General features: G+C 38.1%; 2 protein-coding genes across 3 annotated transcripts in view; one reads left to right on the plus strand and one right to left on the minus strand.

Annotated features, from left to right (window-relative positions):
* Positions 1–14,787, plus strand: part of LOC117560904 (VPS10 domain-containing receptor SorCS1-like) — a 46,423-nt gene extending 31,636 nt beyond the window's left edge. The window contains exons 18-27 of the mRNA XM_034238017.1: positions 716–887; positions 1,172–1,358; positions 2,066–2,199; positions 2,313–2,436; positions 3,596–3,708; positions 4,531–4,665; positions 7,455–7,554; positions 8,382–8,490; positions 9,569–9,723; positions 12,722–14,787. Coding sequence (XP_034093908.1) covers positions 716–887; positions 1,172–1,358; positions 2,066–2,199; positions 2,313–2,436; positions 3,596–3,708; positions 4,531–4,665; positions 7,455–7,554; positions 8,382–8,490; positions 9,569–9,723; positions 12,722–12,780 — 1,288 coding nt within the window. The 3' untranslated portion in view covers positions 12,781–14,787. The remainder of the gene's footprint in view (positions 1–715; positions 888–1,171; positions 1,359–2,065; positions 2,200–2,312; positions 2,437–3,595; positions 3,709–4,530; positions 4,666–7,454; positions 7,555–8,381; positions 8,491–9,568; positions 9,724–12,721) is intronic.
* A 1,201-nt stretch (positions 14,788–15,988) lies between these two features.
* sorcs3b (sortilin related VPS10 domain containing receptor 3b) overlaps positions 15,989–17,879 on the minus strand; it is a 48,404-nt gene continuing 46,513 nt past the window's right edge. The window contains exons 27-28 of one of the 2 annotated variants that reach the window (XM_034238013.1): positions 17,514–17,592; positions 15,989–16,753 (exon numbers count right to left, since the gene is read on the minus strand). In XM_034238013.1, coding sequence (XP_034093904.1) covers positions 17,528–17,592 — 65 coding nt within the window. In that variant the 3' untranslated portion in view covers positions 15,989–16,753; positions 17,514–17,527. Of the gene's footprint in view, positions 17,593–17,879 lie in introns of both variants that reach the window. The other variant, XM_034238012.1, reaches the window with a different exon arrangement.

Genomic DNA, 17,879 nt, shown 5'->3' on the forward strand with positions numbered 1-17,879 from the left:
ACCCTGTAAAACCAAAGAAAATACAAATGAAACAAAAGATGATACAGACATGATACAGTACTATACAAATGAATGCAATAAAAAAATGAAATATTTAATTAATAATTGAATAATCTGTAGTATCATTGTCTGATATCAATAAACAACAAAGCTTTAGCTAATTACACGTCCGAAAAGGGGTCGGAAGAAGTTTACACTTATTTAATCCGACCCCTTAGGTTAACAAATTATGAGGCTGTTCTTTAGGATATTTATTGCCAAAATAGCCATTGAACTACAAGCCATAACAAGTCCATTGCACCTGAACACAACATGCTGCAATTGATAGTGCTTGTAAACTAGTTGGCGATCGAGTAGTGAAGTCAATGTAGTTCAAATGTAATGGACAGATAGTTAAAAATGTCAACATTTATATTTTGTCAACAGCTATATTTTGTATGCTAAGAATATTCTAACAATATAATTGTATTTGTAATAGTGTCGTGTTAACTAACATCTGTTACAAATTGACACGGTTTTAACTGATGGCTGGTGTTAATAAAAGCTAATTGAGCTCATCTGATGGAGCGTAGGGGGAATGGTAGACTAAAGAGGTGGTGGTTTCTCTCTTTTGAATGTCTCCCCTGTATATATCTGCTTTTACACACATCCACGCACAGTTATATATTTTTGTGTCGCTTATTTGTGTCCTTTGTGGGTCTTTAATGAATTGTAGATACCGCCGGGGTTTGTCTAACAACTGCACAGAGGGGACGCTGTTGAAGTACAGCCCCAGGCGTCAGAAGTGTCCCAGCCATGCCCCCCGGGGCCTCCAGCTCTTCACCAGCGAGGGAACACTGGTAGCAGCGCTGGAGAGGAATGTCACTTTCTTGGTCTTTCTGGAAGAGGTGCTGACTTTACTTTATCGAAGCAACAGTAGTGTGTGTATTACAGTTCTAGGCTGCATGCTTTTTCTTCAGTCTTTTATCTGTATATCATGATGCTGTCAGAGACATACTGCAGAGGCTGGAGCTCCAGCTTGTCAAATAAATGTGCGGCGACATGATTAACCGCTTGACCTCGTTTTTGTATATATTCTTGTATACATTATGGAAAATGCACTCTGCTATGTGTCACTGTGGCTACACTGAGGCTAAAGTGTGAGTGACAGTATTTTGTTTTCTTTTTGAAGGGTCTCGGCTCCATGACAAGTATAACGGTGGACTTTGGCGACGGGACAGCTATATCATATGTTAACATCAGCTCCATCGATGACGGGGTCAAACACATCTACAGCAGAGTTGGCATCTACCAAATTTCTGCTACAGCAAGCAACTCTCTGGGCTTTGACAGGGTCCTACTCTTCCTCCATGTCACCTGTAAGTCAAATCACTGGTAACTGGTTCAAATGATTTTTAAATGTAAATCCTTGCCCTTTTCCATCCAGAATACTCTTTGAGTTAATGTCTATCTGAATGTATTCACTTGCATAGTACCCTTTTAATTTACCTCATCACATGATAAGGTGAACTTGTTAAGAAATAACCTCATTTTACTTAAGTGACTGCACGATAAACTAAGTCTCAATCATTTCTCATGACTTATCATGAACTATAAGATACTTCAAATAGGTACAACTTCTAGACTTGTGTGCCTTTTACAAAGCAAAAATAATTGTAACACCTGGGCCGACATGCTCTTGACTCTTGTAACTTCAAATTGGCTCATTAAAGGAAACTACATCCAACATCTCTACACAAAGTTTGGAGTGTCACTCACCCTGTGTAGGCGTGAAAGACGGCTGTTTGTTGTCTCCTGGTTGAAAGAGAGGAGCAGCTGTGGTCAGTTTGAATTCTACTCATTATAATGGATTCCAAGGGTGACATTTTCAAGGACGTTAAGCATGGAAAGCCTCCACAGACACTTGTCAAATACTCCTGCATTAAATCAGAAAGAGTCCACTCAGTGTGTTGCAGGCCATCATTATTGTGGCAAAATCCATGGCTTCTGTTGCAACTTTGATAGTTGTTTAGCCATATTTAATCAAAAGATGTTGATCCATAGTGTTTTTGTTTTCTCTCTTAAGGTCAACTCGAACAGATTCAGCTCTTGGCTCCTTCAGTGGTCGTCAAGAACAAAGCGATAAACCTCACGACGGTGTTACGGCCCAGCAATGTGGGAACAGTCAGCTATTACTGGTGGTTTAATAACAAAACTGAGGTAAGCCTTTATTTTTCATATACCACGCAGCCTATTTCCTGAATGACATGATAGATTCTCAAGTCGCAGTACATCTCTCTCTCTCTGACTCTCTCTGACTCTCTGTCTTTCAGCCTGTTGTGACTCTGGATGGAACGATGTCCTTCACTTTCTCCAAGGAGGGAAGTCACACTGTCACCGTTCAGGCTTCAGTCGGCAATACTGTTCGACAGGACCAAATGACTGTGGCCGTTTATGGTAAACTCAATACAAGTACACATCCTCTTAATATAATTACAAAGTGAAAACTATGAAGTCAATGACGCATTCATCCATTGAGAGTGGATTGAAAAATGTTTTTCAATCTTCAAAGCCTTTTGACGTGGAAAAAAAGAAGCCTTTCACAAGGTCTGCTTACTGATTTTCCCGAGCTTTCGTGGCCTTCATCAGCGGTTTAATTATTATCACATGAGCTAAAACTATGAAATTTGACCTCATCATATCAGCTGGTTGTACTGTATGTGGATTTAATTAACTCAAAATCGCTGATTAAGGCCATGACACGTTAAAAAGCAATTTGGTAGACTTTCTAAAATTAATGATTTTTAATAAGAAGCTGATTCCAATTGTAAGCATAGTCCAAGGTTACAGGCTTACGTTCATGCATTTGTTACTTTCTTTTACATCCTAAACATTATTTTACTTTCCGTGTCTATTATATACTTATATACATATATATATGTCTTACATATGGAGCTATTATATCTGTAGTAGTGAATTACGTCTACATTGAACATTCAAAATAAAAGCACATATAACATGGAAATGATGCAACGTTTTTTAACTTTAATGCCTCTATATATTTTTGTTGCAGTTTTAAATTCTTCAACATTTTCAACAAATTGAAATTGGTTAAAATTGTTGAGGCTTCTCTTATATGCTTAAGAAGACGTTGGATATTAAGTAGATCTCCATTGAAAACAATGCATTTTCTATAGTTATAAATGAATATGTTTTATTATAGGAACCTAACTGTCTTGTCTTGTGGTGCCGATTAAACAAAGTTATTGAATTAGTGATGGATAATGATGCATTGCGTGCACATAAATAAAAAACCACAAACCAAATCTTTTTGCTTCTTACCACGCCAAGATTAATGTCATCATACATCTCATGCACCTTTCAGGGGTATAATATGTAAAACCCTATAAACATTTCTGAACCTTGAGACAGAAATAAGTTCAGTTCTCTTTGTCAATTTGCAGTTTGGCAATCACATTACCATTTAAGCCTAAATAATTTGTAAGGAATATACAGAGTCAGTACAGTACTCAGTAGTCATTTGAAGTGTCTGAAGTGGATTAGTTCAACAGAAGATTTACATTGTTCTTCATCTCAAATTCTTTCTCACTTTCAGATTATTTCCGGTCCCACATTTTGGGCTTTTCTTCTTATTTGGACGAGCTGAACCCCGGGGTGTCAGAGTGGAGAGAGGACATCAGCCGAGTGGTGAAGAACTCCATGGTCCAGGTCAGATCTTGAGCTGCTAGCTTTTATTATAAAGACTGTAATTCAGTCAGGACTTAACCCTTCATTCGAGAAATACTTAAGTCTTGTCATGTGAGCCAATGACCTTTCCATTCTCGGTTATGCTGCATTTGTATTGCATACCAGCACTGGAGTTCTTTCAATGTCTTTAACCTCACTTTCTGTGTAATTAGTTGTTAACCTCTCATCGCTGACATGCCACATCACCTGAAATGATTATTAGCAGTGCAAGCTTTCAACTGAACCCATCAAAAAACTAAAGGGCAGTTTAAAGCACCATTGTGACAGTAACCATTTGTTCTCTAAAGAGCTGAATGCCATTGCCTGGAGAGAACACCAACACCTCAAGTTCAAATAGCCTAACTGCGGTTAGAGAGTCTGGTTTCCCCTTCTCAGACACGGTCAGGATGTCAAAAAGGCAGCAGGTTATGTAAAAGACCTGGATACTGAGCTCTATATATATATATATTCTACAGTAGCCCTCAGTATGAAACATTCACTTTGACCTTCTGTCTTGTCAGATATTACCATGGTTTACACCAGGAAGCTGACAGCAGACCTCTGGTAATGGCATAAATGCACTAAAAGCCCTGGCCTTTACCAAAGACTGTCAAATTAAACTTGCATGTTTCATTTGATCTGTGCATTACATCTTGACAGTGACTGGTACTTAGGCAAATGATATATGAAGCTGAGAGCTAGCCGTTTTGACTCAATGACACAGGGCACACAAACATAGAATATCACTTCAAACACTGTCAATTAAAAAACCTTTTTAAGGAGGTTTTGTGTTTTTTATTAAAGGTCACGGGAATCAACGAGGAACAGCTCCTGGTCACAGTGCTCCCTGGTTTACCAACAACAGCAGAGATGTTCATCCTGCCCGAGAAGAGGCCAAGAGTCGGAGGCATGGATGAAAAGTGGGCTCATCTGGATCAGGTACCGTCTTATTAAACCATTCAAACAGCCGCTGGCGTATGCTCGCTACAATATACATCTGCAATAGACAAAATAAAATATATCTCAACTGAATGTAACGTCTTGCGTGGGTTAATACGTGCAGCACAATATGTACAGAAGCACATGACCTACAGTATGTAAAAGGTTACACCATATAGCGATAAATACATACATCACAGTATTTTGAATATTTGTTCACATCGTGGGCTTGAAACCAAAGTCAATTTCTACTTAATTTCATCAGCACTTGTAGTCCAGTTTTCCTTTGTTGGAGGTTTTGCCTGCAGCCAATTGTGTGATAGCTTTGCTTGTAGCCAAAAGTATCCTGTGCCATCATTTCATCCAGAATTTCATCCTGGTATAATGCAACAAAAGAGCCATCATCCTCTATTCATCCTCTCCGTTGCAATCTATTGCCAATGTAAAAAAGTTGATTTCAGTTGTGGCTTTCCTTCATATTACTGCAATCATCCTCAATCTATCTCCAATTTCTGTTTGACATTGACGGTAAAGTAGTTTGGGGAGTTTTGTGTTCCATCTATATACTTGTATTTTTTAAATTAGTTGTTGTGTTGTTTTAAATCTTATATGCTTCGATGAATACGTTCAAATTAGATCCACTGTCCTTGGCGGATACTTGAATTATTTTTCCTCTCAGGCAGCCATTGGTTTTCTATACATTTGAGCCTTCAACAAAAATCAACTTGTAGAGACTTAAAATGTGATTTAGGTGAGGCAATATATCACAATGAGCATCATGTCTGCATTTATCTTTGTCAAAGTTACATTATCGTTGCATTCTAACACAGTTTTAAGTGCAGCTTTATTTGGAAAGTCTGCACTCTGTCCCCGTGTGACAATAAGGTTACGTTTGACAAAAATAAATGCAGACATGATGCTCATTGTGATAGATTACCGAAGTCAGCCAAGTTTAAAGTCTCTGCAAATGTATTTTCATACCAGGGGGAAATGATAGGACACCGCTGGCTGCATGGTAGGTAGGGGAAACACTATGTTATTCCTCGGAAAAGGTCAGCGGTAATGAAGAGTGTACATTTTTTGTAGTAATTGGGGTAAAAGATGTGGAAAAACTCTGGTGTGGTTCATTAAGGGAAAACACGCAGAGAAGAAGAGGAATACTTTTCTATAGATGGCACATAAAACCCGTTTCATCTCATATTTCTCCATAGGACATAATTAGGTTTAAGATTAAAACCCTTTTGATTTCCTGCAGAATTATTCACTTAAAGTACTTCCTCTCAAGCACTGCATTTGTGTTTTTATATTGCAGCACAAATTAGATTTATATAATTTAAATATGTTGTATTGCCCATTACTACTTCACTAATTGAATCACAGACAATCAATGTTTTAATGTTCCCACACATTTTGTTTTCAATTCCTAATAAAGGGGTAATACATAATTGCAACACTAGAGGGCAATGTCTTCCCGTGTAAAAGCAATGAAACAGCATCCAGCACTGAAATGCAGCTCACTAAGCATCTCCAAACATGCTGTAACCTCACTGCCACCCTTTAGAAGTTTGGAACTTGCTCAAACCTTTAGACAATAACAATCCCATCATTATTTCAATCCCTCTAATGGCTCTAATTATTGTCTTACGACAAAAACATATTATTTAAAAACTAATCTCTCTCATGTTATGGATAGCTATTAAATACGTGACAAAACAATAAAACCGTGCTGTTTTTAAAGCTTCAGCTGAACCAAAACTAATTTATTCCTCATAACAGAGAGGACCTCAATGTTTCAAAAATAAACATAATTTTGCTGGCTAACGGTCTTCAACTAAGTTAATAGGTATTTAATTACATTGATGCATCATATAATTGGCAGCTTTGAGAAAGGAAACAAACTGGGGCAGGCGGCCTGGATTGGGAATTAAAGAGATGTATTTATCTAAAGCCTGTCTGATTACCTGGCAGAACGTCACAGACAATAGGGTAATAAATCTTCAGTTCACCGCTCTCCTCTCCAGTGAATGACTTGCAATGTGGATGCATTAAGTCAGCGTGTGCCCACACATACACACATGCATGTGGTGAGTGTATGTGTGGAGCAGCTTATTAAAATGTTTAATAGATTTACTGACCCTGATATGCCACTAGAACAAAAAGTAATTATTCATACTGTGTAGTGCAGTCTAATTTTAACCAGTGGAAAGATTTTAGAAAGAGCGAGATGGAATTAGTGAGGCATGGCTAAGGACTCAAATGGGCTCCGGGAAGGCAGTTTGGTCCCCTGTTAAATGACTGCTTCATCTAGGTGTGAAAAGCAGGGGAACTTCAGGCACTTCAGGGAAAATAATTAAAACAGTTATTTTATGATATAAGAACATACTTTGCTTTCCAATGGCTTTGCCTACGTGAACTTTAAAATCATTAAATCCTTTCGCCCTGAAAACAGGTTTACTGAAAAAAACAGATGAGAAATTCCATTTCGATCAAAAAAGCACAAGATTTTACTCATTTTTTCTTTTTAAAATGTCACTGACACCGTAAGCAGGCTGTCCATTTACCTGATAGGGTTTCCATCGCCATTAACAGAGTGCCGTGTTTCGCTGCAGCAGGTTTGGTTTTCCTTGTGTCATATCAACGTTTGCTCTTCTTTTAAAAGGAAGCAAAAATTGTGATTCATAATTCAGGGTGTTAGATGAAATTACTGTTTGAAATATTGATGACTGTAGAATATTGCTGTGCAGCCGCTGCTAACCGAGTCTTCTCTGCTCCATCACTCCTCCTCATAGCTTTCTCAGGTTCTGCTAAGTGCTCTGAACCAAGACCTCGTCCAGTTCACACTCAAGCCGGGGGTGCAGGTGAACGTGTACGCCACACAGCTGTCTCCAGGTGAGGCTGCTCCTCTGCCACACACCTACTGAACAAATCCAGTCCTTTTTTGGGAGAGAAGTGCAGTTCAGGTGCTTGTCTCTCGGTAATGTAAGGCCAGACCTTCCAATTTGGAGGTGAAGATGACTTGTAAGTCTAGCAATAATTAAACAAATGGTGAATTGGTAAAAAGATGATAACTTAAATACATTCAAAGTGGAAGAGTCTTGTAAATGAAAAATGAAAAGAGAAACCATGAGAATTAGAAATCAAGTTGATATATTTCATGCTAGATGGTAAAAATAGTTGAGATATCAATTACAAAACATTATTAATGACCCTCCGGTTGGATGTGAGAATTAATGTATGTAAGAGTATTAATGATGCATCCCTTATCTGTTATATTCTATAAATTACTATTCATCTTTTATTTTGTGTTTTAATACATTGTAATGTATCATTCTGTTATGTATACCCTGTAACCTGTGTACAATTTCTTAAAATGCAAATGTATAAAATAAATCTACTCGGGAACAAACTAGTCTACATGTTCTCAGACGTAAACCTTAATATTGCCCGTATTATTGGTGTATTACTTGTTTTTAATATATCCATGGAGAGCAGTGTTAATAGTGAGTAGATTATTCTTGATAAAGTATATTTAACTATCAATGAAAAAAGGAAGTGTTTATTGGACATATCTCTGAGTCCCTATAGTCTCCCACATGGTCAGCATTACAACTGAGCTCTGATACTCCATTGTTGTATTATTTGTATTCCTATGAGATCAGAAATTAGATCAGTTGGCCTTCATGTGCACTCAATTTCTCTTTTCATCTCCTTGAAAGCTCCTCTTGTGGACAGCAGTGATAGCGGCCATAGCAGCACTGCAGTCATCATGCTGGTGTCAGTCGTTCTGATGGGCCTGGCTGTCTTTCTTATATATAAATTTAAAAGGTACAGTATACGGGATATCATATATTGTAACCATATAAAAGGCACTGGAAAACTGTGTGAGAAAATGTGTGCAGATCCATTCTCAGGTTTGCAGACTCGCATCATTACAGAGATATCTACGTTAAGATAGATGTTATTGTTTGGTGTGTGTGCGTGCGTGTTTGCATAACGACCCTTTTTCAGAGTCGGCCCCATTACCCACAAGCAAACACCTCGCTGCTGAACTCCTAAAAGTTTCCAGAAGTATTCCGACTCCATATATCTCAGAGTTATGGACACAGGCGTCACAATAATGGCTCTAGGAATAAGACAATTCCCCTCTGTCTCAATCTGCGGAATATTACAGGGAATGACAGTCTAATCAATTCTCCCAGAGTGCTGAATGGGTGTCAGAGTCCTGCAGTTATCAATATTCATCTATCTGACAATGTGAGGGTTGACCTTTTGGGAAATGCTAAACACAGCCATCCAAGGTGAGGCACACTCTGCAGAATGGCAGGAAAGGTTGAGGAGATAAGCCCTGAGACAACGTACATTATAAAGTGAGGGACGTACAGTAAATAGCATCCTCTGCAGCAGCTAATCCCGTGCCAATCACAGGGCTCATTTAGGGCCATTGTAGATGTTGAAGAATTGTCCTCATCATAAATTAAAACATTGCTTGACTCTAACTTTCAAGATCCTTATTACAAAATTAAGGAAATCAACTTTTACTTTCTAAAGCTGCCTGAAATGTCACAGCTGCAGCAGGAAATCACGAGGGGCGCCTGTGAAATTAGAAAGGCAAGATGTTAGTTTTAAGCAGAATTGGGGGTGCATCTGAGGGGGATGAAAAATTGATTGAAAATGGAGGTGAACAATATGAAAGTGAGGGAGCAATGCCCAGTGGAATGTGAAATGCCCTAGTTTCCAGCTTTTAAGCAATCCTTTCCCATCCTTAACAGTTAAAAATAGTGTGCGACACATTATGCTTAGTGCGAGCATTAGAGAAACAGACCTGGTGGCTGGTTTCCATTTGCTTGCCTCTTATATATATCTCTCTCTTTTCTTTTTTCTTACCCCATGGCATGACCTACAGGAAGATCCCGGGCATCAACACTTACACAGCGGAGCAGCCTGATAAAGAACAAGAGGTCATCCCCACGGTAACCTCCATCGCCATCCCAAACCCTGAGGGGGACCAGCTGACCTCCCTGGATCGGGTGGATGTACAGCTGGATTCAAAAGGCAGAGGTATTCGTTGGTCTTCCTTTAAGCTACAGTCATCTCTCAAGAATATTTAGCGTTTATCACACAGTTATTTTCAGATTCTCATGTTGGCAAATAAGCGGTGTTTTATTCTATCACTTGATACATTAATTTGGTGATATGTCTGTGGTATAACTCCAGTTAAAGAGGGCTGGTAATCACCAGCAGAATGTTCATTGATGCAGCTTCCAAATGTTGGTTTGTTGTTCATATCAAAAGCAGAATAAACTAAACAGTAAAATTGTCCATAAGAAAAAAACCACTTTTGAGATATCCAACTATTTCTCAAGTATTAAATTGTTCCTATAAAAGAATTAATTACAACAATTATGAAGAGCAAAGCACTAAAGGTACGGTACAGTTATATACTGTATTACACACCCTGAAAGCACAGTTATATATTACACTTAAACGACTGCATCACTTCACTTGAAGCCCATAATGTGCATGTGAGGAAAAGAAGAAAACCCTTCCTGACCATTTCTTTAATGTGGATCATTATTCTTGTTAATTAGCACAGAAGACTTAAATTGGCTATCAAAATACAAAGCATTTAAGCGTGCCAGTTTCTAAAGAAAGCCTTGGAGACAGAGACGGTAACCAGGATAAACTTGAAATCCTTTATAATTTATTTACTTTTCTCTGTGATCATGTGGATAGCTTTTCTGCAGTTTAACACATATGTTATTTAAGAGTACATATCATGCTATAACTCACGTTTCCCTTTTTTTTTTTGTGTATGATTTATCCAGAAGTGTGATATGTTCAAAAGTTGGCAGTGTCTTGTAATTCCATGTGGGATAGGCAACATGGTTGGCATGGCATAGAAATAAAAACAAACTACCTGGCAATGTGCAATCAGCATTTTCTGTTCAAATGAACTCTATCAACTTGAGCATTGCTCTCATAAACCTCTCACAGTTTGATGATTACTCAGAAAATGCTCATTACCAAACCAAAATGGTGACACTGCCTCCTTGTTTAGGGGCGGCTAATGTGACCATACTTAACCTGAGAATAGTTTCTGAATAGAGTTGTTGCTGTTGCATTTTTAAAATGTAATTATTTTGCACAATAAGCCCCACAAGCATTTAATTCACATCGTTGCTTGAGGTTTTAATCACAGAAACGGATATCCCACAACCTCATTGCATAGAACAATAATCTAGTTATACATACAAGGAAGGCACATAACACAAGGGTTAACAGGAAACAGGTTTATTGTGAAATTATTCTTTTTATAGCATTACAGTTTTCACCAAAGTTGTGTTTCAAAATGTCATTTCATTTCAGACCTTTATTTACCCAGGTGTATCCCATTGAGATCATTGATCTCTTTTTCAAGGGAGACCTGCTCAAGTAGGTTCCACATGAAACATAAACATAAACAGAACAACAAAAAGGACATCTTACAGCATCATTACAGGGATTTACAATTTACAATAACTATCCACATGAGCAGGTACCAACAGCTTCCGATTGAGTAGCATCCAACCAAGCTTTAAAAACATTTAGTGGCACCAGATTGCTCAGTTTCCATTTCAATTGCAGATTACTCCAAGACAGTGGCGCTGCGCATCTAAAAGCTATCTTCCCTAAGACAGTCCTAGCATTTGGCACATTTAATAAAACCACAGCATGCGATCTCAGGCAGTAGCCACTTACAATTCGCCGTGAGATCAGGGAGCAGATGTAGGATGGAAGTTTCCCTAACATGGCTTTGTATATGAAAATGAACCAGTGACTGAGCCTCCGTACAGTTAGTGAAAGCAAACCAGCCCTTGCATACAGGGTACAGTGATGGGTTAATGCTTTACAGTTTGTCACAAATCTTAGTGCGCTGTGATATGCAGCATCTAACTTGACCAGGCAATTGGCAGGTGCATTCATATACATCAAATCACCATAGTCTAGCACAGGTAAAAAGGTCACAGTGACTAGCCTTTTCCTGGCTTCAAGCGAGAAACAGGACTTGTTCCTGTAGAAGAAACCTAGCCTAACCCTCAGTGCTTTAAGCAGGTTATTGACATGATGGTAAAAGTGAGACAATCATCAAGCCAGCTACCAAGGTATTTGTAACAGGTAACCACTTCAAGTTGTATTCCTTGCGTAGTTACAATATCTAAAACAGGCTTTAGTGTCTTTTTAGCTTTTGAAAAGAGCATTACCTTGGTTTTATCAACATTTAAAAGAAGCTTTAGTTCAGAGAGCTGAGTCTGAATAATGTTAAAAACTGCTTGCAATTCAACCACAACCTCCTTAATGGAGGAACCTGCACAGTACATCACGGTATCGTCCGCATACAAATGTAAGGTTGCTCCATCGACATTTTCACCTAAACTATTGATGTAGATGGAGAATAAAAGTGGACCTAAAACAGAACCTTGAGGAACACCATTAGTAATGTTTAACCACTCAGAAGACAGCCCATCAAAATGAACACATTGGGACCTTTCAGAGAGGTAGTTCACAAACCACCCTACTACATGGCTGGATATGCCGATACTGAGTAGCCTCTGCTTTAAGATGCGATGATCGACGGTAAAATGCAGTGACACGAAAGAGATACTTGATATTCACCCATTGTAAGTGCTGATGCTACACCCCCTCCCTTTATTATCATAAAGGAGGTGCCAAGATATAGTTGTTATTATTATGTGCGGTATATTTATGTATTTGCCAACATGAGTTTGTCACAGCAAGGTATTAGTATTCACAGGTAAGTGAAGCATAATCAATTGCGAGCTAAAGTGATGAGAATGTCTAGGTGAATTATTTGACCCAATAAAATAATTAGTGCATCAGGAAAGTAGCGGAGTGTTGAAAGCATTTTCATCAAGAAATATCTACGAGGTTCAAGTTGATTTACTTCTAAACAATCGACCCATCCAAGATAAATGTGTTTGCCTGCAAAAATACAGCCGTATGCAAATGGGAAAACATAAAATTCCACCTGTCTCTTTCCTTTCTTCTCCCTTGTCAGGCTACCTGCCATCTCACACAGACATCAAGCTCTCTGATGAAGCGCCCCATGTGTTTTAATGTTGAGAGTCTATGACCAACTCGAAAGCAATACATCTTCCTTGGCAGTTACTTCCAGCAAGCTATGAAACCACGGTCACAATGAATGGTCTCGAGTGTTTTGCTACCCATGCATGGATGGACCAGTTCACACTGTGCTGCCTAATCCCTCCGAGGAAACTGTACAGATTTATACTTGCTTCTTGAAAAGGGACACTTTTTGACTGAAAATACTTGTATTTTTGCAAGGACATTGATCTTTTTATGTAAATAATGTACATCCATAATGGAAATAGTAAAAACTATTTGTCTCAGCTGATTACAGCTGCATCTGCTCAAATATGAAAATATAAAACGGCGGGACAGAAGTGATGTATAATAATAATATGTGAAAAAAATGATCCTATTTCTGTTCTCCGGGCTTGTGTTTGTGAAGTTTACTTTGTTTGACTATGTGCAAACAGCTTATCTGAGTAAGACAGTGAGGGAAGCGGGTTCATTAAGCTCTGTACAATCAGTACATCTTATCACCAGATTCTCATCAAATGAAAGCTTGCAATATCCAGGAGATGGAGGGCTCCAAGTCCCAGATCTGTGTATTCCATCAAGCCTGTCTCTTTGCAGCTCAACATGTTTTATATGTCATAACAAAAATAAGAACAGAAGATTAAAGTGGATAAACTAGATAGGTATATACAGTAGGTGGGGAACTAAGCAATGCCTCTTGTTTAGGAGACTCGCATACGTCATTTTAGTGACACTGGAATGAATGCTAACATGATAAATGTGGAACCTACTTAAAACCTGATTATACACAGATCTGTCTAAATCATGCTCATGGATGGTTGCAGCTGCATCCTATACTGTATGTGATTGTTTTACTGTCAATTTGGCTGTAAATCAGTGCGATGACTTTTTAAACTTGTGATTCCTACTTATTCGTTGCCCAGAGCTTTTCTTGTACATTCTGGTTTCCATAAAAAACTAAATGTAAATGTTCTGAATAATTCCCATGTTAACAAAGAAGCTAAAGTACAGCAGACAACACATGCTGCAATGCAGTAAGGAAGATGCTAAATCTGAATTTTCTTTAGTAATTAGTCAATGATGTATTAGCTATTTGTTTGTGTTTGGTTTGAGTTAAAAAAAACATGTTTTCCTTGACACAGTTACAAAATGATTCCCATGTGTGTGTTGTTCCTTTGAACTGATCCCAGTGTGAAGGTTGTGGTGCCTTCTCACAGTCAACTCTAAAACAACACCGGTTCAATGGAGAAATATCCTCTCATCTTTACACCTTTTTATTTATTCTGGACTGTTTATCTACCACACTGATACCAGCATCCACACTTGGCATTTCCTCGGTTAACAGGAACGCAGAGGAGCCTGCAGTCTGTTCTAGGTTTACCCCCCAAGGACTCAGCGGACAAAAGGCTTCAGATTCGTTCATTTTCTTTGCTGCGAGGGACACAGAGATAGAGAAGACGTATCTCCTGTCGACAAGGCTCAGCCTACGCACAGAGCTTTGGTCAGCCGCTGTCTCTTTGGGATAAGTACTGAAGTTCTTCTTCATCAAACTTTTATTTTCAAGTGTTGACAGCATCATATGTCAGTAAGACAAATTGACCAGAGGCTTCTCCATACTTCTTCCCTCCCATCCTGCGATTGAGCCTGAAGCATAAATAAACTCGTCATTGGGCGAACGCTGTCTCTCCACACCATCAGTTTTTCATATTTATTTAACAAACCTTTTGTACATTCCAAATGATCAAACTGTGAATACGATTGTAAACAGAATTGCATGATGTTTTTTTTGTTTTCCTCCAAGATATTTCAAATGTGTTTTAATTAGGCAGAAAACTGACTTGTTAGGAATGTGAACTGCAGTGTGTTTTCCGTTTCTCAAAGGCTAGATAACTCATTCATTACAAGTGACTTGATTATCCAGTGGGTTGTTACTGTGTTTTTCATTTGATCTTGCAGAAGTAACCATGGTTGCGGAATAAAGCAGAAACAGCATTAATGCGGCGTGGCTGTCGAGTAAACTCATTTCTAAAAGCAATAACTGCTTTATGTTTTTCTGCTGTCGTCAATCTATAGATCCATGTAGTTCACTGCAGGAGTTAGTTCTGTTTGACCTTTGATTTAATCAATCAAGACTTCATGAAGTGCGAAACTATGACTCATGTTGGTAATTTTGATCACCAGGCACACTTTCTTTGTTTCTTTTCTGCCTTTTTCCTCTAACAAGTGATGCTTAGCATGCCCGAAGTTTCAGCGCAGTCATTTGCATTACACAATGGGTCCGAGCGGCAGGACAATGAAAAGCACCAAGTAGCCTGGAGAGATTCTAATGGGCTGCTTCCTTGGCTCTCCCACCGTGCAACAAATTAATTATCCCCTCTTCAGGAAATCGACACACACACACACAATCGTGGCAGATTTGTCCCAGACTGGGTAGCACCTTGAATGAAAAATGTCCCACAACAATAACCCACAGCAATATTGTGTTAGCCACAGTGTGAAATTGATGAGCATGTTTCCTTTCATTGAGTGCTACATTAGTGTCTGGCTGCAGCGAATCATCCATTAGGGATTGTCACCGTTCAATTTGATTTTGCACCGCCGAACATCCCAGGGCAGTTAGAGAAAGGCCTTGGTGTTAATTCAGACTGAGAGCACGAGCAAGAATAAGACTCTCGGGGCGTTGGTGGCTGTTGAAGTGATGAAGATTGGTGTGCGATTTGAGATTTAAAAAAATGCAAAATAGAGGAACAAGGGCCTTGTTGCTGCATCTTTGTGTGAAAAGAATCATTTCTACTAATCAGCCACACCGTCCAAGCTTTTATTTTTCTCCTTCTGAATCTGAAGATGGAGAACAAGCAGTACTAACGCCTGCAGTTCTTCTTTACAAAATCTCATCACACGACTACATCCTCAGTAATTGTTTAATTAAATAGAACTCATCTGTAACTGGCAACTTGAGTGATGGCGCCATGGAGGTAAAATGAAGCTCAGTCAAAGTGTCAGATGGTAATCTTCACATGGGTGTTATCACACTTCTGCTCATTAAAAGTGACTTCAGAGCCTCTGAGGGATCATTAAACGTGTGACACTGGCTGCAGCAAGGCACCTGAGTTTTAGATAACTGAATAAGAGATGTTGATATGTGAATATATATACAAAAAAAAATCACAAAAAACATAATTCCATATAAAAATACATTTATTTTGAACAATTTTAAAATGGCAATTTGTTCACAGTAAGAAATATGATTCAAAACAAGACAATATATATATATATTAGACAAAAATTAACAATATCATATATCATGCACAACTTTTGGCAATTGCACAACTAGACTATAAGACAAGGTGTTTAATAATTTGTTTAATGTGTAAACTTTAAAACAACCGTGGTATATACACAGTATTCGCTCACCCTAATGTATTAATTTATCTTTTATCACAGATAATTAGGGCATGCTACTGTACAAAATAAATAAAAAAGAGGACAAACACCTTGTTGCTAGACTGAGGGTCGTAGAAACACTGCCTGTTCAGTGAGAGGACTTTACAATAAAGTAGGACGACGTAGCCTTTACATTCCTTCTTCTTTTATGTACAAGTTTACATTATTTCCACCTCTAAGGCCAGACCGTCCATATAACACATTTTAGTTTTGAACGACGTTCTGAGACAGTCATTGAAAGCACCGTGTTATATTACAGAGCCTTCTACATATTTCCTAAAACCACCACAACAGTCAGATTTTGACATTTTTATATAAATATTCATAAGTGTATATTTACAACTCAAAGACCTCTAGTTAAAGGGCGGGAAATGTTCATGTTTACCCAGAGCTTAAAGTTAAATGGTGTATTTAACATTAAAATATAATGATTTAAACGTTGTATTAATTATATTTCTGTGGTATGAAGGCAGGGCACGATGTGTTCTTCCTTAAACAGACAACTTTTGTTTTTGTGGGTTGTCTATTAGGGATATAAAGAAAAGATGAAATTATAGAAAGAAAATAAAAATGTAACACTTGACAAATTTTATAGCCGGTTGGTTCATTTTGTGTGATGGGGGGAATCATTTGTATAACATTAAAATAGTGTATCATTTGTATCCCTGTATTATAATGTTCCTCAAGGGGCTTAATGTCCTCATAGTAGGTCATTATCATCCTCTGTCATTAAATGCTGAATTCAACACAACTCAACTATCCGACTTTTACACAGTAAAGCCAATACATCCTTTCTCTTGTACTGACCCATTAAATTAAATGGTACTTTTCTCATTTGATTGTTTATCTAATAGCTTTTTGGTTCGGTTTTCCTACCCTTTGTTTCACGTAATTAAGAAAAACGATGATTTGTCACAGGCAGTACAGAATTCATCAAAAGTACACAATGGCAGCTGATTATTCATAAAGTGCTCTCATCGGCAATACATCCACAGTTTGACTTAAAGCTAGTCAATCTGGATGCTAATTGGAATTGTTTTGTCCGATAACATTATAATCCAATTTCTTTAATTCCCCGCTCCCAAACTAGAGGACCTTCAGTCTTACTCCGTGGATTGATCTTCATCAAGTATTATAGACACTTACTCTACCCATGTGGGTGACAAACATGACTAAAGGATAGCAGCTATAAGCGTGAGTTTAATTGTAAAAAACTAAACTAAAATCAATGCTAACAAAGCAAACAATTTCAGCACAATTGTAACACAACAATCTGTACTCACTCAGCAACAAAGTCTTAGACATTGGTACAATTTGGAAATTCCCTCGTGACAATTCTCTCCATATTTCTTCCAATTCCGCCTGAAAAACATGTGCAGAGAAACACAAAGAGAATAAATACAGGGACAGGTTTTTGCCTTGACATCACATGCACATCGCAAGTTGCTTGTTTTAAGGATTTAGAAATGAAAGACAAACAACTTCTGTTATATTCATGCTTCATCTACATGACATTGATTGCAGGGTGAAGAAATAACTGTCTACAACATCAACAAAAAAGCTCAAGGTTCATTCTCGCTTCCTCTCTAGTCTTTCTACTGGAAGATCAAATGGTTTCTAAAAGCTTTTAAACTTAATTATGAATTCCT

This window comes from Gymnodraco acuticeps, unplaced genomic scaffold, assembly GCF_902827175.1.
Source record: "Gymnodraco acuticeps unplaced genomic scaffold, fGymAcu1.1, whole genome shotgun sequence".
NCBI lineage: Eukaryota > Metazoa > Chordata > Actinopteri > Perciformes > Bathydraconidae > Gymnodraco > Gymnodraco acuticeps.